Below are 23,156 nucleotides of genomic sequence, written 5' to 3' on the forward strand. Positions count from 1 at the left end.
ATTTGTCATTCATATACTCCATCTCCCATGAATCCTCCCTGTTTTTTACACGGGGCTGGGAAAATGTGCTGTATGTGGGATGCTGCGCGTCTGCGCTCCGAACAATACAGCGAAAGCCAATGGGACGACAATATGGACTGTATCATTCATAATTACCCCGGTATATAGCATGCATTTTATTTGCTAGACTGCGGGAAAAAATGTGGATACCGACCGAACACGAAAAATATGGCGTTGGTAAGACTCAGTTTTCATTGTTGCCTCTAAATAATGGACCAGGGAATTGAATTAGGTGGATTACTGCAGGTGTGATGATGATGATGATGATGATAAGATGGGGACTCTGTACACACTGAGGTCTGGGGTACAGCATGTGTAGTCCTTCATATTTGGCTGAATGTTCAGTGATCACCGATTAAGTATTAATGCACATTTGAAATGACGCTACTCCAGTAGTATTATTTTTCGTCTCGTGTGTGTCCAGCAATGTGTAACGGAACTGGTCTGTTGCACTGTCTGCTGTACTGGCACATGCTGCAATCCAGAGAAATCTTTGTTTTGAGCTCAATGTGGATTTTTTTCTTTTTCTTTTCCCTTTTTTTTGTCTGCATGTCTGCAAATGTAAAATTCCCATAAATGTTTCTTATTTGTATAATTGTATGTCCTTCGTATGTATGTGTGTACATATGTGTTCTGTATTTAAACAAACAAAAGTACAATTTTTATTTGTATGTGTTATGTAAGTTCATAGATATGCCATGCTGAAACATGCATAAGAAAAAAAATTATATATATATATATATATATATATTATATATATATATATATATATATATATATATATATATATATATATATATATATATATATGTATGTGTGTGTGTGTGTGTGTGTGTGTGTGGCAGTTTCAGGCAGCAGTACATTGTGCATTGACACGGTTAAGTACTGTATCATTTTCTAGTTTGGGGCCTTGTCTGTCTTTTAGAAATGTGATTTTGACGAGATGTTGGAGGTCTGAGCTTTTTCTCTTGTATAGTAAATCTGATGCAAAGTTTGGCTCAAATGTGCATATCACTAACTGAAAGATCATTAAAATATGAAATATCCTAAATGTGTTTGTAAAAGACAGACTGTAAGGCACATATACAGTTTTTGTTTTGTTTTCGATGTCCAGGGTGATTCTGTTGTGACAGTAGCTGACACTTTGAGGGATGAATCTTGTCAGATGGAAGCAGTAGGGCAGATGAGCAATCCATCAAAATCTGGTCGGCCATTTCCCGTGGGCAAACGAGTGGACGTGGGCATCTCGTTGGGTTTGAAGTCAGTTGAGAAGTCAGAGGACTCAGAATTCTGAGTTAGCACACAGTTCGAAGGCTTCCCAGAAGCTTTACTGAGCTGCAGATTTAGAGGAGCATGCCTTCGTTGACCTATTTCAGGTCAGGCAGCGTGAATCTTTGGAGATCCATCTGTTCAAAATGAATCAGTGTCCTGATTTTTTTTTTGTGTTCCTGATCACCAAAACAGATTCATATCACTTTTCATGAAGAACTACACTCTTGCTACAAAAGGTTCTTATGCTGATGCTGTAGAAGGAACAGTTTTGGCTCCCTACAGAACCATTGTTGAAAATGTATTTGTAAGTGTGAAGAGAAGTTTTAAAGATCTTCACACAACCTAAAGGTTCTATGTGTATTGAAGGTTTTTTCCTTGAATCATTAAACCTTAATAAAGATGGCTTTCTAAAGGACCTCTCACTGAACGGGTAGAACCATATAAGAACCATTTGCATGATTAAAGGATTCTTTGCATCATGAAAGCATTCTTCAGACTGATGGAGAATGTGCTGGTTCTATAAATGGTTCTATATAGCACATTTTTTAAAAGGGTTCTATATAGCACCAAAAATGGTTTCTTCAATTGTAACACACTTGACATCAAAACAACAGAAGAACCTTTTTTTGGTGCTATGTGGAGCCCTTTTAAAAAAAGGTGCTAAATAGAACCATCTGCAATACATTATCTATCAGTTTGAAGATCGATGGAAAGAACCCTTTAATCATGCAAATGGTTGTTTGAGAGTTCATGGTTGTGTATAGAACCATTTCCTTTACGAAAGAAACCTTAACCATCTTTAAGGTTGTAGGAGGGAAAAAAAAGACGATTTAATTATGTAGAACATTCTTTAAACTTTAACAAGGTTCCTCAAACTCATATGTCTTATAAAGGAAATCAGTTTTGTTTTGACTTTTTAAGGATGCAGTTCATAATGTGTGGATTAAATGAGAGGAATACAGAGATGTACAGTTAAGAAAGAGAGGAACACAAGCAAAAGCCAGAGAAACAGCCAGATACAGAAGTCCCTCCAAGGGAAAAGAAAGGAAGAGAATATGAGTGTGCAAGAGAGAATCACCGACAATAACTCAACTATAACAACAACAATAACTGCCTCTGTCTCTTTGTGTAAACTGCAGAGGGCTGTGTGTAGCAGAAGAGAAGATGCTTAAGATTGGTACTGGTGATAAGCAGAAGCAGTGGCGGTGGCTGGTTGTGCTAATTATAAATGCTACAGAGCCCATTAAAGGTGAATTCCACCAGCTTTGCTAAATTTCTCCATAATTCAGTCTTTGAGACATAAACAAATTCATTGTTTTTAATTGCAGAGAAATTTTCCAGTATTCTTTACAGCGATTGCATCGCTGGTTGGACCCAGGGATCACTGTATGTGTCCAAAGTGCAACTATGAACTCTGAACCTACCCGATTTTGTATTGTAATGTTGATAATGTAATGTAAAATAGTGGTAACAAAAAAAATTTTTATGGACTATTTTGCCTTGGAATGCAGAATACATGTACCTCTCCACCAAGAACATATCAAAAAATACATTTTAGGCCAAAACCTTATCGTAAAACAATTAAGCATTAAGCAGCTTATTCATACAAATTTTTGTACCAACTTTCTGCTGGGAGCTTTTAAAGGCATTAAAGAGTGGTTCCTATCATGACCTCTGTGAAAAATTTTACACGCCAAGGTTCTCCAGAATGGAACACATCACGTTAAACCGGTCTGAGTGACTTTGTTTACATCTTAACCATTTAAATTTGTGGAGTATTTTGAAAAAATGATGGAATTTCCCTTTAAAGTGGAATGCTTATGTATTACCACTGATCTCTGAAAGGTGCACACAGCTACAGAAACCTTTATCATTCATGAAATATGGATGGAGTCCAGCAGGGTTTGGCATACACACACAAACACACATACACACATTCACACACCCACTATCACACACTCATGCTCCCACACGCGTACACACACACGTTGGTTCACATACGCAGGCGTACATACTGTAATCTTGGCGTCTCCTGTCTCTTGGTTGCATATTCAGTTTGATGTGCCATCTGCTGTATACTGTAAAACCGTCATCAATTAATACACACTGCTGTAAACAGAGCAGATTGTATTATATCATGACGGACATTTGTTCTTTTCTGAAAACTGTTCTGAAGTTTTTTCACAGCTGGTCAGACCACATGTCCTAAAAGAGACGACAGCTTGGTAAAGCAGTTATGACTAGCTCAGATGAAGTCAACCGACACCTCAGTATGCTCATAACACAGACTGTCTAAATATAACATTTAGAGCTGCCACTATCAATTGTATTAGTAACTGAATAATCTAGTATTTTAAAAAAATGGAAAATATAATGTAACATGTTCAAATATGAACATGAATATAACTTTTTTTAAGTAAATAGTAAATACTACACACACAGTTAGCTGTTATAGATTCAGGAGAGGGGTTATTTGTTGTCACTATAGATGGAATATCAAACACTGCCTTGGATTTCAGAGTGGAAAAAAGGATCCATCTGATCCAGTCCTCTTCCAATCTATCTTTTAGTAGAATGAATTATGTTTGTGTGATATGAAACAGCAGGCTAACTGGGCTAAAAGACAACAGGCTAACTGGGCTAAAAGACAACAGGCTAAATGGGCTAAAAGACAGCAGGCCAAATGGGCTGAAAGCCGGCGGGCTAAACGGGCTGAAAGCCGGCGGGCTAAACGGGCTGAAAGCCGGCGGGCTAAACGGGCTGAAATCCGGCGGGCTAAACGGGTTGAAATCCGACGGGTTAAACGGGCTGAAAGCCGGCAGGCTAAACGGGCTGAATGCCGGCGGGCTAAACGGGCTGAAAGCCGGCGGGCTATACAGGCTGAAAAACAAGTTCAAAGACAGGGGCTAAAGGGGCTGAAAGATGGCAGGCTAAATGGGCTGAAAGCCAGCAGATTGTACAGGCTGAAAGACAGTGGGCTAAACGAGTTGAAAGCCATCAGATTAAACAGGCTGAAAGACAGTGGGCTAAACGAGTTGAAAGCCAGCAGATTAAAGAGGCTGAAAGCCAGCGGGCTAAACGAGTTGAAAGACAGCAGATTAAACAGGCTGAAAGACAGCGGGCTAAATGAGTTGAAAGCCAGTGGGCTAAACAAGTTGAAAGCCAGCGGGCTAAACGAGTTGAAAGCCAGCGGGCTAAACGAGTTGAAAGACAGCAGGCTGAATGGGCTGAAAGCCAGCAGATTAAACAGACTGAAAGCCAGCGGGCTAAAGGAGTTGAAAGCCAGCGGGCTAAAGGAGTTGAAAGCCAGCGGGCTAAACGAGTTGAAAGACAGCAGGCTGAATGGGCTGAAAGCCAGCAGATTAAACAGGCTGAAAGACAGCAGGCTGAACAAGTTGAAAGACAGCGGGCTAAAGGAGTTGAAAGACAGCGGGCTAAAGGAGTTGAAAGACAGCGGGCTAAAGGAGTTGAAAGACAGCGGGCTAAACGGGCTAAAAGACAGCAGCTAAACATGCTGAAAGCCAGCGGGCTAAACGGGCTAAAAGACGGCAGACTAAACGGGCTAAAAGACAGCAGCTAAACATGCTGAAAGCCAGCGGGCTAAACGGGCTAAAAGACGGCAGACTAAACGGGCTAAAAGACAGCAGCTAAACAGGCTGAAAGCCAGCGGGCTAAACGGGCTAAAAGACGGCAGACTAAACAAGCTGAGAGACAGCAGCTAAACATGCTGAAAGCCAGCGGGCTAAACGGGCTGAAAGACTGCAGCAAAATAGGCTAAAAGAAAGCAGATTAAACGAGTTGAAAGACGGCGGGCGAAACGGGCCGAAAGACACCGGGCTAAACAGGCTGAAAGACGGCGGGCTTAACGAGTTGAAAGACAGCAGCTAAATGGGCTGAAAGACGATGGGCTAAACGGGCTGAAAGACAGCAGTTAAACAGGCGGAAAGACGGCAGGCTAAAGGGGCCGAAAGATGGCGGGCTAAAGGGGCCGAAAGACGGCGGGCTAAAGGGGCCGAAAGACGGCGGGCTAAAGGGGCCGAAAGACGGCGGGCTAAAGGGGCCGAAAGACGGCGGGCTAAACGGGCTGAAAGACAGCAGCTAAACAGGCGGAAAGACGGCGGGCTAAAGGGGCCGAAAGACGGCGGTTCTAAAGGGGCCGAAAGACGGCGGGCTAAACGGGCTGAAAGACAGCAGCTAAACAGGCGGAAAGACGGCGGGCTAAAGGGGCCGAAAGACGGCGGGCTAAAGGGGCCGAAAGACGGCGGGCTAAAGGGGCCGAAAGAAGGCGGGCTAAAGGGGCCGAAAGACGGCGGGCTAAACGGGCCGAAAGACGGCGGGCTAAACCACTCAAGCATTAATATTCAGCGTTCTGCTTTGTGTTAAAGTATGCACTGGGTGATTCAGTATAAACATAACAAAAATAAATAAATAAAGAGTATGATAATTGAATGGCTTACATGCTTCAAATGTGGTCTTATCTGTGATGAGCAGTGTATATGTTTGAAAATTTAATGTGTGGCATTGTTAGCTTGATGCTAAGACAACATAGAAAAGCACAATAGAAATTAGCATTATTGTTGTGCTGATAATTTTCTGAGCAAAAACTACTCATGAGGTGGACATTGCTGTCGTACACACCACTGTATCGTGACGTTTTCATTAATTCATGACAAAAATGTTAAAAATCAAGGAAATTGAAAATATTCACTTCAGGCCTAAGAACTAATCTTGTGGTTTATTGCTTAATTTTTACAAGGATGCAGAGTCTTTCAAAGGCTCAAAATAGTTGTAATTATTGGAAAGACATTAAAAAGCAAGGCTCTAAAAAGAATATTAAGAATATAAAAAACTTATCCATTAAGATACGTACATGGGTGTACATGTGTTTACAGGTGCTGTTTCTTACTGTATGAGAGATGTGAGGAAATATGCTTTAATCATTGTGCAAATTGCCAACTAATCATTGTTGATTCATAAAGAAGGCAGATTTCTCTTTTTTTTCTTTAATACAATTCAGTATAATGACAGCTCTAAATGTAACACTGCACTTCAGGCATAACAGTTTCTGTCCATTTCTTCACAGCCTTCACACTCACAGAACAGCCTGTTGGAGACTTCTAACATTTCCCCTCCAGGGCACCAGACAAATAAGTTGAACTTAAAGCATCCACTTATTGTCCACTTCACTGGCCGTGTCCCTGGGGCCTGGGAAAAACTAGACTGATATGTGTGGATGGGAATGTATTGAGGCCGGACCGTAGTATCCTCCTCTCCTGCTGCATGGCCTTTGAAAACTGATTTATGACAAGAATGTGTGTGTGCAGCATGCTGATGAGCCATTGCTCTTTGTCACATGCTGACTCCGCTCGAGCTTTGCCCTGGTCAACAGGCGAGCGGACATGATGAGAGAGATAACCTAAAGCTGGGGGCACACACTCGCACACAGGCACAGTCAGAGCGCAGAATCAGGGAGCATTGGTGTGCATTACAGGCATAAATTTCTATGATCCAATGATTCAATTCAGTTGCACTTCTTTAGGAAGTGATTTGTTGGCCTGTAATGGTCACATCTTAGCTGGTAACTGATTGCCATATAAATAATTCGATTAACAGTTTATTTGCCCTTTTTTGGTCATTGTATGGTAATATAAAAGTGCAGGCCTAAAGTGTCCAGACTGGCTGAGGAGCTAGGTTGCTTACTAGTGAGCTGACAGCAGAAACAGCTCAAACAAACAAACATTACTCACTTCTGCCCTCTAATGGTATCACTAATCAGACATTAGGACTTTTGTTGTTTTTGTATAACCCATGATGTATTTCAGGAAAATCTCAATAAAATTCACATTCTGTTTATATAATTGTGTAAGCAAACGACTGTGTAAGTAAATTGTGGTTATGCAAATATATAATAATTGTAACTGGCCTAATGATTCATTGTAATTCAAGTTCTGATTAGATTATTTTTGTACAATCTTTAAATTATTTTTTAAAATACACTGAATACACATGACAGAAGGCATCTGTTAACACTGTAATGAAACATAGATTCTTTTTACATAAACATTTCTAACGCTGTAAAACCAATGCAGCTGAAATACCATCTTCAGACTCATCACAGACCACTGTTGCATTTTTACACTTCCATCATGCACCCATAAACACGCTACTGATGGTGATTCATTTTACAGGGCTGATTCTTTTGAACTGTTCATTTTAATGAATCAAATGTCTGATTCAGCTGATTCATTTTTGTGCCAGGAGAGGAGTTTCCTGTGGAATGAACTGACTCAATAGCATCCAGCTGACTCTCTGTGAACCCAGGGCTACTTCAGAGTAAATCTAAGCTAGTGTACTAGACAGGGAAACCAGAGGTTATGCTGCAAATATAAACCAAATCAGTTTCTAACAGCTCTCTTTATCTAATCTATATTCTATATTCTCTATAAGTGGACTACAGTTTGCCCTCAGCCAAGTAGGCTGACTGATCCCGGCCAATAATATTTATAGAAGAGGACATTACCTGAGTAATGCTTAGTAAGTCTGACTCAGCTCAGAGGGTCTTTCTAGCAGGGAGAATTTTATTTGAATTATTCAGCCAGACCATTGAATCGGTTCCACTGATTTACTGAAAAGAGCCGGTTCAAAAGACTGATTCGTACATGAGTCAGACACCTCTAAAACACACACACTCAAGAGCAATTACTGAAAGAATGGCAGAATGGAAGAACAGCAGCTACGCTTCCTTTTTATTACTCCACTGCTGAAATCCCACATAAGAGCATACTTTTCATTTCAGCTGGGTTAAAGCATTATGCATTGCTAGGATCTGTCCACTGGCAGAAAATGAGCTGCTGTCACATCTGAAGCTTTTCTAGCGGTTTGTGTCATGAGGAAGAGGTGTGAAAGTGCTTCCTACGGGATAGCGCTTTGTCTAGCAGCTATTCTCTTTGTTTCTTTGCCCGTTTTATGCCAGTGATGCTGTTGGTTCTTTCAGTCACAGCAGAATCAATAATGCCACCACACAACACGCCAGCCACAAATGAACTTCTGTACAGATTACGCTAGGATAGCATGTAGATTAACGACACTGATGGTGCAACTCTGCTGCTTTTACTCGGCAGGGGAGACATGGAATTAAAGAATCAGTCGTTTGATAACCGCTGATTTTTGTCTGTTTCTAACACTGTGACATAGTATTATTTCTAAAAATGGACAGAAGTAAAAGGCATTTACTTCAGTTCTAGACTCTGTTGGTATTACCTGAGATGAAACAGGGCCTACACACTACTGTAGTCACACTTAGTTTTGATGCTAGGTCTAAACATAGATGGGCATAATATCCTACCACAAACCTCAGCATCTCCGAACATTACTTAATTTCATATGAGCTACGTCTTAGCCATAATATATGTACGTCCCCTCGCTATTCTACAAAGCGCTCAATGAAACCATTTACTGCTCTACAGTTTATAGAAAACCTCCCAAAACTCAACCCCAGTCTCCACTCCATCAGACCCAATGGAGTTAGATTTACTAACCGATTATTTAGAAAATACCTTTCAATCTACTTTAGAAAATGTGGCACCACTTAAAATAAAAAGCGTAAGGCAGAAAAAGTTCGCCCCATGGTACAATGATAAAACCCGCACCTTAAAACAAACAGTTTAGAAACTAGAGCGGAAATGGCGATGAACCAAGCTGGAAGTGTTCCACTCTGCTTGGAAGGACAGCCTTATAGAGCATAGAAATGCTCTCACTAAAGCTCGCTCAGCATATCTGGCCTCGCTGATTGAGAATAATAAATATAATCCTAGAGTACTGTTTAGTGTGATTTCCAGAATTGCAAAAACCACAAATTCTGGCAACTCTCACCAGTGAAGTTTTTATGGACTTCTTTAATAATAAAATTGAAAATATTAGGCAACAAATTCAACCCACAGTATCTTGGCATACTGACTTGGTGTAAGTCCAAATTGTTTAAATTAGATTTTTTTTTAATGTTGATCTAGCACTTTAAGTCATCTGTACAATATACACATTTGTGACACAAAGCTGGCTCTGTAAAGCTGATTTTCCACTGCATGCTATGGCTCTTTTTGCTACAAGCTACTTTGTTGTCCGCTGCAGATATAGTACCCTCACAATGTAACTGGCCATCATAGTGACGCCAAATGAAACTACTGTGACATGAAGGTGACAGATTTTGTTCAGAAGAGGCTGAAAGCAGCAAGACAAAGACTGCTAAAAATAACAAGAGAGTTTAGGATATACGCCATCAGAGTTCACATGACGAGACGATTCACATTGTTCACGTTGTTGACGTGTTTAGCAATTGTCTCCAACCAATCAGGAGTTGCATTTTCACGTCACCTTTTGGTATCGGCTCAGTACACTTGGAACCTCAATGGAGTTGTCTGACAGTTCAGCTAATCTGAAGTCAGTCCTCCCCAAATTTCACCACTATGAGGTCTTTGCAACCCAGGAGACTAACCTGCTGGATCTTGTTTACACAAACATCCCCAGCGCCTACAGGACTGAGCCCTGCCCCACTATGGCTACTCAGACCACATCTCTGTGTTGCTCATTCCAGCACACAGACCACTCATTAGACGTACCAAACCAGACTAGAAGCAAGTGAGAACCTGGCATCCAGGAGCTATCTCTGCTATTCAAGGCTGTTTTGAGCATACTGACTGGGAGATCTGATTGGGAGTAGCAACCTCTGGTGACTCCATCAACCTGGAGGAGTACACAGAATCAGCTGGCTACATCAGCAAGTGCATTGATGATGTTACTGTCTCCAAGCTCGTCATAACTCACCCCAACCAGAAACCATGGATGACTGTAAAGGTGCGTATGCCGCTGAGAACCCGCGACAAGGCTTTCAAGTCAAGGGACAAAGCAAGCCTCAGGGTGGCAAGAGCCAAGTTTTCCTAGACCATCAAAGAGGCTAAGTGTGGCTACTCAAAGAAAATCCATGATCATTTTCAAGACACTACTGACACACGGCGCATCACCAACTACAAGACACCTCCACCTGCTTGTGACACTGATGCCTCCCTTCCAGACACGTTTAATAACTTCATAACCTCCTCCAAGTGAATAGGTGGCTGATGTTCTCATGGACATATTCAACATCTCTCTGAGCACTGCTTCAAGTCCACCATCATCATCCCTGAACGCCTCCCTCTGTAACTGGGTGCTGGGTTTCCTGACTGAGAGACCTCAGTTAGTCAGGATAGGTAATAACATCTCCAGCACCACTATACTGAGCACCAGCACCCCTTAGAGCTGTGTGCTTAGTCCACTACTGTTTACTCTGCTGACTCATGACTGTACTGCGATCATCAAGTTTGCTGATGACACGACTTTGGTGGGTCTGATCTGCAAGAACGACGAGTCAACATACAGAGAGGAGGTGCAGCAGCTAACGGACCAGGGTGGAACCAACAACCTGTCTCTGAATGTGGACAAAACTAAGGAGATGGTTGTTGACTTCCGAAGAGTGCGAGGTGACCACCCCCCACTTAACATCACTGGCTGTGCTGTGGAAATCGTCAGGACCACCAAGTTCCTCAGTGTCCACATCACTGAGCACCGCACCTGGTCCCTCAACACCAACTCCATAGCCAGGAGAGCCCAGCAGTGCCGCTACTTCCTGTGGAGACTGAAGAAGCCCCCCACCCCCCACCCCGAGCAGCTGCATCATCGCCTGGCTTGGGAAATGCACTGCCTCCGACCGCAAGACCCTACAGCATATAGTGAGGACAGCTGAGAAGATCATTGGGGTCTCTCTTCCCTCCATCTACAACACATGCTGAATCCAGAAAGTCACCAGCATTGTAGACGACCCCATCCATCCCTCACACAGACTTTTTTCCATCGCTGCCGTCTGGCGGAAGGTACCAGAGCATCCGTGCCATTATTGCCAGTATCTGCAACAGCTTTGTTCCTCAAGCGATCAGGTTTTTAAACTCATAATGACTGATCTGAAAGCCCCCCTCACATGCATACTCTACACTCATACACACACACACCTCTTTTGATGCTCTACTTGCACTATCTGGAACATTGCTGCTAACACTGTGTTTACACTGTTTGCTTATGTACTACCGCAGTAACCGCTGTGGTTATGCTTATTACCTGACTGCATGACTCACAGATCACAGCATGTTTAATATCTCTGCACCTTATTCTCACTACCTCATGTCCAGAAATGAGTGCTGTGTCAGTGCTGCACTGTCCTGTCTGTTTACTGTGTCTAATGTCTGTTTAATTTATCGTATTTATTGTTTCTAGTTTAATTTTTTGTTTACACACTATGTCTGCACATTTGCACTTTGTACTTTTTGTTCCTTGTTGCACCGTGTTGTTCCTGGAGGAATGTAATTTCACTCCACTGTGTACTTGTACATAGAGTGAATGACAATAAAAAGTCTCTTGACTTGATTTGACTTGGAGATGGTACCAAAAAAGTACAGAGTATTCTGATATCTTTTGTCGAATGGAAAACCCATTATGGCAAGTAGAATCAAATTCGAGACGGTACCATGCAGTGGAAAAGCGCCTTAATATAGCCTCCATTGTCAGAGTTATATGTTTTGACTTATTTTGCAAAGTGCAGTTCCATTTTTGAGCAGCCAGACAGCAATCATGACCCAAAGCCAGTTGTGCAGACGCTCTATTTCAGACTGTCCTCCTCAGAAGGACCCTTGTCTCTCAAGCTGTCTGTCTTCACATCCCAACTCAGCCTTCTTCAACTGAGTTTCCTCCTGGATTTTATACCCTTTTATACCATCTTGAGATGTAAGCAATGATGTGACAAGATGATACTGTATTCGTATTGTGGGCTTGTTTGGAAGTTATTGGTTTGGGAATACTTTCTCAGAATCTGGAGTCTGAATCTCCCTCTAATATATCTCTTGGGGTTCACTTACGGTCCATTCCACTTTTTGTTGGACGTATCGGTAATCAGTCATTTTCTGAGACAAGTTGATATAATGCATGCAATATTTTAGAACCTTTTTCTCTATTCTCTTTGCCCAAATAAGCACTTCTGCAATGCAGTCTTCTGTTCTTCATTCTCTGTACCACGCGTTCAACTTATTCCAGCCTTTCCAGCATCCACACTTCTAATAAAACGTCCCAGGCTGAGGCCTGACCTTGGCTAGGCCTGACCATGGGTGCTCCAGCCTGTTGTCCACATGGCTGGCAGCAAACTAGACTATTCAGGCCATTTTTTCCTGGCTGCTGTCAAAGCGTCATGTAAAGAATTAGCATCAACGTCTGAAATGTTTGAAAAGGGAGACCGCTCGCTAGCTGAACTGCTCGGCTTTCGCTTGTTAGCTTCTGTCAGCCATTCTAGTCTGATTTTCAGACTACAGCAAAAGTGTCACAGCTGACAGGTGAATAGACTCACTCTCAGTTTTGCTCAGAGAGTTCTTCTCTGTGGTGTTTAGTTCAATAAAGTTAAAAGGAGAAGGATTTTTTGAACTATCTTTGATAGCAATGCCCTGACATGGAATTCCGATTACTGACCGTTGCTGTTATTGTGGCCAATATGCCAATAATTGAAAAATGCTAACTTTTTTCCAATTTAAAACAAGTCAATCCATATTAAGTGCAGTGAGTATAAGACAAAAATGCTAGAAATGCTAGCTACTATTGCTAGCTGTATTGTTTATTTATTGGTATTACTCGGCAGGGGACATGTATAATAAAAAAATGGGATAAAAGAAGGATAAAAATAATTATGTATTGATTGTTGGTTTATTTCCAGTGCTAAACGTCAGCATGTGCAAGCAAAATGGGATGCTAAATTAATGGTTACAATTGAAAATAAAATGTCCAGATTTATCCGAATGATAAATTGGCCACCCTTAGGAGTGAGTTCATTCTGAGTTTTGCCAAAGTCATCATAGGACATCTGTCCACTCAGCGGCCATTTTGTCAACGGCCCTGGGCAGTTGTTTCCTGTCAAAAGAGACCAGACTCTTGCCTCTTTGAATAGGGAGAGACATAAGAGCTGAAACTGAAAGTCACATTAACATTTAAAATTCTACAGTCACTGGTAAAATCTGGTAAAAATCACCAACAGTTTGCAGCATTTTGCCCCAATAACACACAAAAAGCTGTTTCTTTAGCTTGTTCTGGCTACTGCGCAGAACTCCGTGTATTTCTCACATGCAGCTTTACCAGCAAGCCACTTGGCTCTTTTAACACATGTCATACTGAACATTACAAGCAGTAACCTGGTTCCTCCTCCTTTATAATGTCTCTAATCTGTAGAGAGCTTTGGTTCACATGTAGTTAAGTTTCTCTATGTAACAGTTCAATGAATTCAACATCAAGAGTGAGCATTTGGGTGCTAATGACATTTAGTCAATAAAAACTTGCTCCATGTCCGTGTTTAGCCAGAACGTAATTGGATATGCTTTGGGAAATGGTAACAGTCCTGTGTAGACAGTCTGTATGTGAGCCAAATGCATTAGAAAGGCTGTTTAATTAATGGAGTCGACAGGCCTCACGCTGCCTGCTCCACTTTTGTTCAAAGAGTATCAGGGGGATATTTTTTTTCTCTATCAGAATGTGCATCAAGTTGATAGAAATTCTGAATAACACACTTTTAACCCTTTAAATGGCCACTGTCAGGTCCAATGTTTTATTGCACACTGCTATAACCTAAGAATAGCTAAGCAAATTTGCATTGAAGTCCTTGTAGTTACTGAATAAGAAACCTTAGTATGTAATAGGCCTGGGGTTTTAAGAGGTTAAAGCATGTAGACAGACGTGGGGCTTTTCGGCCTGTCAGGAGTCATTTTTTTCCCAGGCATCTGTCACACAGTATTAGAGAGAATGGTGGCGAGGGCGGCAAACAAATCCCGAAAGACTAAGTTCAGTGTGTCCTCTTCTCTATCTGTCTATCTGTCTCTGCTTCTCTATTTCTCTCACTGTACACACTCTCAGCACACTCTCAGTCACACACACTCTCTGCCTCTGCTTCTTTCCTCTCGTCCTGTTGCCTGGTGACTCTGTCCAGACTGTCCTCCTCAGAGAATAACTCCAGACGAGCTCACCACCTCTCAGTGTGAAAGAACACGGCTCAGTGTTACTGAGAGACGCTGGAACACGAGCGCAGCCATAAAATTCATGAATCATAATTTATTGACTGAGTCTGGGTTTTTTTTATTGCAGTCTGAAACTTTGAAAAAGTTTATTCATAAATGAATTACCTGCCCTGGAATGCTATATTATCAGTACCGCCAGACCAGTGGCAGGTCTAGGCGCCTGTTACTCACTCCTATAACTTAAGAGTAGCCAGTGATGGATGAAATAAACAAATGCTACCCTTGAACGTACCCTTGCTAAAATATTACTCAAGAAAAAGTGAAAGTCTTCTATTTATATGTCTACTTGAACAAATGTACAAAAGTATTTGCCTTTAAATGCAAGTAAATAAAAGTATTCTAACTATTTTACAGTTCTGTCTTCCAGAATTTTGGTAATTTCTGAAAGATTGTTGAGATGCCAGTGCTTAGAAACAGTTACTAAGCTACAGTTGTATCAGTTTTTAGGTGACGAGTTTAGTTAAAGGCAATAATTGGTTTGTTGCAGTTTGAAAATGTATTATATATTTTCGAATAAGATCAAAAAGCAATTTTTCTTCCTCTTCAGAGTAACAAGAAACAACACATTCATGTTGAAAGTATTTGAAAGGACCGGCCGTTTTTGGTCCGTTCATGAAGAGGAACCAGAGAGTGGATCACCTGTCCTGTGAATGTAGTGGCATGAAAGTAAAAGTATCAAAGGGCCTGTTTACACTTTGCATTAGCACACGCCTTCAGTAATCAGATCATATTTGGATTTTACTTGACTGCATGAAAAACCAAAAAAAACTGTAATCAGATTACAATCTGCAGATCTCGATTATTTAACACAAGTCTAAATGGAATGCGTTTCCTTTATTTGTATCTGCACATCCATATACACTCTCAGAAATAAAGGTAGTAAACTGTCACTGAGACGGTGCCGTCTTGTCCCTGGGGTGGTACCCTCAAGGGTACATCTCAGTACGTTTGGTCAGTTAACATGATTGCACCATAATCAACTGAAATGATATTCTCTAAGTTGCATTGACTCCACACACCCCGTCTCGTCGACAGGCTTTTATTTTATTGCTATTTTATTTTAAAACATTTGTTTATGAATAATACATATGTTTATATGTACGTTTCACCTGGAAAAACTTATTTAAGGTTCACAACTGGACCTTAAAACCACTGTTGTACCTTTGATGGAACATTTACAGTCTTTGTACTTTGCTGAACGAAAAATGTGCCTGCACAGAACCTTCATTTCTAACAGTGTATATGAGCAGGTGACTATAAACATGAACAAACAATATAACAATAAAACAAAAGATGGAAGATATGTGAGGCTAAATAAATCATCCAAATGGAGCTCATACTGTAATGGGGGAAAAAGTAAACAGTATAGATAGAAAAGTGTGGTAAGGAATCATGTACCTTGTTTCTGTCCACCACTGAGAATAACTTTTGGTTTGTATTGCTTTCCATATAATTACTGAATAGGCCTTAGGATCTAATAAGCCTGGGAATTGAAAGAGGTAATGGCCCTTTGCAGTGCTGTAAGTTATCTAAGACTGCCAAGTCATCCTGAGAAAACTCCTTGAAGGACAAATTAAAAGACTGTAGAGTTTTAGCCAAAAGCCACATGAACACTTTCAGTTCATCAATACTGAGCAGCTCTAAAACACCAATCTATCCTACTTCATTTTCAAATGTTCCAAACTCCTGCATTTTTAGAAGCCACAATTATTGTAGATTTGTTTCAAAGATCACACACATCACACACATCAAACCCCGAAGAAGTCACAATTATCGCCAGCAAAAACAGAAGCAGGCAGTTCTATATTAGTGTTCACTCACAGGTCATTGAAGCAAGCTGAGAAACTCTGCTGAAAGTGTGATTTGAAACTTTTAGTCCAGGCCATATTTGTGTTTGTAGGTAGAAGGTATTTTATTATGATTTGAACTTGATCGAATGTTAGTTTTGTATGTACAGCCGTGTATCCTTTACATCTGTAACATGTTTTCGACTTAAAAAAAGAATCAGTCTTAGAAGTTCAGGTTTAGAAGTTGGTTGCGTTTTCAGCATGTAATCTCAAGCTCATTCAGGGATGTCTAAGTCTGGACTTGTTCTGAGAACAAAAGCAGCTTCTTTGTTTGATTTCTTCTTTTTTTTTCTCAGTAAGGGCTTCTTGACAGCTACACGTCCTTTCATACCCATAGCGTTGAGTTGTCTTCTCACATTGGACAGAAACACTTGTGGATTTTTTCAGATCTGAAGCAAGAGTGGAGCTTGATCTTCTCTCAAAGATCCAATTTCTGTGTATCTTTTAATCATTTTTGAAGCCCAGTTTTTTTAAATTCTTGAATTTTCATTTGTTTACCTTTTAATGTCATACTGCAAGATATTGTCTTCCATCTCATCTCCTCAGAAATATCCCCTAAAAATGAGAAACCTGTACTGTAATGACCATTTTGAAGCAATGCATCCAACCTGAAACTTTCTCACTCTGAGACAAGTCTGAAGTTGTTTGAACTTAAAATTTCAACTGGCTGCTTCTGCAAATCCATAAAAATGCTTTTGTAAAATACTTGTCTTGCTGTTTAAGCCTCTTTCTGTATTAGGATGCAGCCTTCTTAGCACATGAAAGGAGTCGCAACAGCAAACTTCAGGTTTCTTTTGTCATTCTTTGCTACCCATGCTTATGGCACGCGTTTATTTTGTGTGATTTATCAGGCACATTTTGAAATGTTCTGTTATTCCAGTAGACTTGTGGAATTCAAATCATGGGTCTAATATGGAAGAATGATATTCTGCTTAAGAAATGAATGTGCAAAAAATATGTCAGATATGTAAATATATAATTCATAAGGTTCTTATTAGTTTAGTGCTCTCAGGCTGGGCCTCGCCATGTTGCAGATGAGCTCATTTATCCTGCTGCGCTGCCTGCATTGCTTCTAAATGTCAGAATCCATCGAGGTTGCGTTTTCGTGGTGTTAACTGTGAAGCTGACCCAGTTTAGGGTGATATGTATGTGGGGTGCATCGCCCTCTCACCACCTCTTCCTCTCTTCTCGAGTGCTTTTTCACAGGCTTGCATGAATAGGTTGGATAGAAAGCTGCTTCACTTCATTTAATGGCAAACGCTTGATTGAAACAGAAAGAGTTTTGTGTCGGGTACAGAGCTTGACATGTTTGTACGAACCTGATGTGACTGCTCATGTGGAGTTTGGTCAGGTTCAGATGTCGTTTGTGTCTGTTTAGAGTCACATTTGAGTTTTCAGTCAGTTTCCCACTTTTCACCCTGCATTTCCCCCTGATTTAGATTTTATCCTTACTTTAATCTTCACAACTTTCACTATCTTAAATCATTTTTTGGTCTGCCACACTGGAGTCACCCACTCGCACCAGGGTCCACCAGGCCCACAATTATGAGAAAACAGAACATGAACAGTGAATCAACTCAGGAATACAGTTTAGTGCAGCCAAAAGAACGTTGAATTTCTTTTAACAACAAATATTATTGTTATGTTCAATGTGTAACATGTCATATGTGCAAAAACAGAGTTGTAGGATTAACTTTGTAAATGGTCAAGGCCCCCAGCAGGCCCATTTTTTCATTACACACTTTTATAACCTAAGAATTGCTCAGCCAGTTCGTACTGAAGTCCCTGTAATTATTGAATAATAAGCCATAGTATAAAATAAGTCTGGGATTTTAAGGGGTTCCAATTACTTTGTCAGCAGCACACAGCATGAGAATAGAACAGTGTGGGTAGTTCATCCAGACTAAAAATCACGTGGCATGCTGCTTAAAAGCATTATTTGATGAACAAATTAGTAAAGGCAGAATATAATTTTGGACCGCTGATTATTTTATTATATTCTTTATTATTTTCATTTAATTGGTCTGTGATCTAATGACAGCTGTTGTTTTTACTATACGATAACCACCGGTTTGGACAGAATTTTTTGTACTCGGGTCAGTTTTGGGCTCGAAATGTGACGATGTGGTTCGCGTCAAGTTCATTGGACAGAAAATACATTCAGGTATTCAACTTCTGATCAATGCCTGAATAAAGCTCTATTTGAGTCATGCAGCATTGCTTTGCATTAAAGGGCCTGTATTCTACACTTTCCTAGTATTTGAAGATTTCATTCCATACACATTTGTAACAGTCTTGGATATAGTGAGTTATTGAACAGAGAAAGCACTGACTTAAGTTGGAAAATATTTGTTATTTATTTTAAATAAAGGTGAAATTAATCATAATATAACACTGTTTTTTGTATATGTGTAAAGCCCACCCCCAACAACATATACCATGAAAAAAAAGACATTTTTTGAAAGTGGTCCATAATGTGATTTGCAAAACCGTTCATTTATTTGCTGTAATCCACTCCACACATGTATGTGCATCCCTAATGTACCAAAACCAGTCCTAATTTAGTTTCACGTGACCATTTTCCAACTTCTGTTTATATCTTAAATCCCTTAGACTGGCAGTTTTTGTTACTGCCTTTAAGACTGATAAATATGAAAACAACTGTTCTAATTGACTGTCTTAAATTATGACTCCTGCAAATAACAGTTCCGATGAATTGTACAGCAGTGACTGTTGGGTTGAACTCCTCAAGGACATGTCAGGCATTTCTTTCAGATTTCTGGATATTTTGTAAGGCTGCAATGATACATTAGCATCTTCACAGCCAGGAACATCACAATGTTTTATCATTTACCCACTATAATAACTCTTAATACTCTTAATAGCAACGTGCCTTATCAGTTCAGTATTAATGGGTGGAATTTAACCCAAGTGAAGTCTTGGTTTTGATTCTTCCTCAGCGTGTTCTCCGCGGGGCTGCTTGGTTCTGGTTGAGCTGCCGTGTGAGATGGAGGAATGAAAGTAAGAAGGGAAGCATTTGCATTAAATGCGGCTAAGCTGGCAGCCTGCACACTTTTGATGAGAGATGATAGCAGAGATGTCTTGTTCTCCGCACATGTGTCCTCGCACGTGGGAGTGTTGTGGGAAAGCGGCTGCCGTTTTACGTAATGCATAGGTAACAACCTACACACCAGCATGTTAGGCCTCGACTCCAGTCTTTGCCATCCTCAGCCCACTCAGAGTAAACAAGCTTCCACCAGCACGTTTTTCATTCCACTGCTGACGGATGGTCTCTGCTGGCATGCATCGAGAGGCTTAGTGTGTTCGTACAGCCTGCAGCTCCTGGCGCTTTCGTGCTGAGAGACAGACTTAATGTTAACATTAAATCAGTACAGAGTACAGAACAGTAGGGAGCAGAGCGGTGGGGAAATTGAACTGACGTACTTCCTTTCATTTTGCTTTCTTTTGATGATCAGGTAGATGTCAGAGTGCCTGCTTTTGCTCCCCTTCCACAGGGACTATGAGTGTAGTGTTCTGGTTTTCAGCGTGGTTTTTAGTGTTTGCTGTTTTTAGTGGAAACAGCGTTTTCAACAAATTAATCAAGCACTAGGGTCGTACGCCTCACTCACTGCAGTGGTACCCTCAAGGGCACATCCTCAGTAGCTTTAGTTAGGGAACATAACTGCAATATTCCCATGCAGTTATATATTTTTTTAAGTTACAACCCCAATTCCAATGAAGTTGGGACGTTGTGTAAAACATAAATAAAAACAGAACACAATGATTTGCAAATCCTTTCCAAACTATATTCAGTTGAATACACTACAAAGACAAGATATTTCATGTTCAAACGGATAAACTTTGGTGTTTTTTCCAAATATTCACTCATTTTGAATTTGATGCCTGCAACACGTTCCAAAGAAGTTGAGACAGGGGCAATAAAAGACTGGGAAAGTTGAGGAATGCTCAAAAAACACCTGTTTGGATAAACACCTGTTTATCCAAAACAGCCATTGAACCTACATGTGTCCTCCGAATTTTTATAAGCAATGTTTATGATTGTAAAATAGCCATAAATATGAAAAAATCAAGGGACTACTTTGCCTTACAACACCCTACATGTACCTCTCCACCATGGATTTTTGAAAATAAATTTTAGGCCAAAACCTTTTCTCAGAACTATAAAACATTGTCTCAGGAATTGTGCTGTGTAAATATTTTATATAAAAACTTTCTGTGAGGGGGCTTTTAGAGGCATTAAATGCTTCAGATGTCTATCACCACCACCATGAACATCTATGACGCTACTCCCTCAGGGTCGCGGGGGGGTGCTGGAGCCTATCCCAGCTGTCGAGTGACAAACGTTTTTGACTTAAATTATTATGTAGAAATTTGGATTTAATCAGTGGGATTAATCTTTAAAAGCAGCTAGACTGTTAGTGAGGATGTTAGATGTTGTTAGATGGATGTTAAGCTAATGTTGTGCATAATTTCCTGCATTCCTGTATTTCATTCTGGCTTCATGAAAAGCTGTTAAAGGCTATTTGAATCTCTATAGATCTTTATTGTTTGATTTTTGGAGGAACCAGAGGCTCTACACAGAATCTATTTTTAAAAATGGGCTTTGAAGAATCAGTCTCTCAAGAACAGTAAGAACCTTTTAAAAGAGTTCTTAGTGGGACCAAAACTGGTTCTTCTCTCTCTGAAGAACACAATGTGGTTCTACCTCATGCCTGTGTATTTAAGAGTGTAGGTGTTTCTAATAAAGAGCAGCAGAGTGTTCAGTACATGATGGTCTGGATTCTCTTTTGATGTTGAGCTTTGCTCAGACAGAGATGTGACCTTTTTTAATTGAGTGGATGAGTTTCTTTATTGCTTTCAGCAGTTATTATTATAACCTTGTTCTTTATTAGTTGGGAATGTTGTGGATGACTCTTGAGCTTCATCATGATGTAGAGTGGTGCGTCTCACAGAGTGGAGGGAAATTAAAGAGCCTAGCAACAGCAGCGATGCAACTGCTGCTTAGACGCCTCACATTCAGCTCTTTTTATGCCAAACGGTAAATATTACACACAGTTACCACACACACACACACACATACACATACACACACACACATACGTTCTCTCAGGCCCAACAGTGTGTACACACAGACACACAAAAGCAGAGAGGCAGTTATAGATTCAGCAGACGGCTCATTTTCACTGATTTCACAGACTTTCGGAGAAGTTAGATTATGCTGTTGTATAAATTTAGCATGGAAAACTTTTAGGAACTTATTCATTATTTACGTTATTCTGTTTGCAGAGTTTTCACATTAGTATTCTCAGCAAGCAGAACCCAGTGTTGCGTAACATATGAAATTCCAGCACTTTGGGTGCCTAATTAACGTCACGGTAACCTTTCTGAGAGCCCCTCATGTGTGAGGGTCCCGTCAGCGTTGTGAAACACTGGCCTAATTCCAATACAGAGCCACAATATGCACTGCAGAATCCGATTTCTTCGAATAATTTAAAGTTAAGATTAAGTCCTGCTTGAGTAGAGTCAGTATCTGCCAGTACCTGCCACAACAGCTGGACTCACAACCCCTAGAGCAGGGGTCAGCAACCTAAACGTTAAGAAGAGCCATTTTGTCTTTTCAACAAAAATCAAACCACATTGGGAGCCACAACATTTTATGTCTGTTTTACCATTTCGGCTGTTTATATGCTTCAGTATGTGGCAATGCATCTCCATCAGGACACTTTTCTGCAAAAGTAGAACAGACTCTTGTAAAATGTCTCTCAATGTTCAACTTTTTATAAGGCTGAAGTCAGCTTGACATTCTTGTTAGCTTCTTGTTAAAAATTCTCCCGTTCCACCTTAAACAGTGCCAGAATGTAAATGCTGCAACATTTAAGGTAGAATGGGAAGATTTGAACAAGAAGCTGGTGAAGGAGAAGTGACTTCAGCCTCGCAACTTTTTAGTGTTTCTCACTGCAGATTAAACATATCAGGAAAGTACTTATAAATGCAAATAAGTCCACGTGTCTCCAAATTATTGATATTCCTCTTAATTCTTTCTCTTTACCTTTTAGATAGCTACTAGACAGACAAGAGTCTCTGCGTTGCTGTGGTTACCACTAGTCTTCAGGGTGAAAGGGTGAATTAGCAACTATAAGCTACATTATGACCAGTGTTTAAGAGCGTTTAGTGTTAAAACTCTTTTAAAACGATCAGCAGAGCTGTATTTTACTGCAAAGGAGGATTATTATTTACCTAAGAATCTAATTTCTGCTGTTGAGCTGCAACAGGGCAGTAAAAGAGCCGGATGTTGCTGACCCCTGATTTAGAACTTACAAGTGAGGAAAAGCCCATTCATTTGAGTGGAGATGCCTGTAGACCTTAAGCTCCGCTCCCTGCCACCCACTCCACTGATAAGATGCACCCAGATGTCTAGTTTTAATGAGTTTCCATGATATGTGGTAAGCGAGAGACCCTCAGAGAAGACTGGGGGTGTATCAGTATAGATATCACATATCAGTATAGATATCAGTATCAGATATAGTTTACATACTTTTGCAATTTCTTGATTCTGTAATGAAATCTTTTCACTCCCATTAAAGGGCTGCCAAAATGATTCTTTGGCATGATGCCTTAGCAGAAGATTCTTGTATGTCCTGATAGAAATGTTCAATGAATCGTTCTTTGAAGGGATACTCCAGCGTTTTTTAACTTAATCTCTATCTGCAGTATCTGTACAGCTGATTACTATGGATAGTCATGTAGACACGTTTCCTGAGAGGGGGCTCAATCTCTAACTGGCAGCTGGCAGCAGAAAGTACCAGTTAGTGGCAGCTGTCAGTCAGCC

The 23,156-nt window shown here is 40.5% G+C and overlaps 1 protein-coding gene across 1 annotated transcript in view; it reads left to right on the forward strand.

Annotated features, from left to right (window-relative positions):
* Positions 1-63: 63 nt before the first annotated feature.
* dock4 (dedicator of cytokinesis 4) overlaps positions 64-23,156 on the forward strand; it is a 118,699-nt gene continuing 95,606 nt past the window's right edge. Inside the window, exon 1 of the mRNA XM_017690341.2 lies at positions 64-237. Coding sequence (XP_017545830.1) covers positions 201-237 — 37 coding nt within the window. The 5' untranslated portion in view covers positions 64-200. The remainder of the gene's footprint in view (positions 238-23,156) is intronic.

Source organism: Pygocentrus nattereri, chromosome 8 (genome assembly GCF_015220715.1).
Source record: "Pygocentrus nattereri isolate fPygNat1 chromosome 8, fPygNat1.pri, whole genome shotgun sequence".
Lineage (NCBI taxonomy): Eukaryota > Metazoa > Chordata > Actinopteri > Characiformes > Serrasalmidae > Pygocentrus > Pygocentrus nattereri.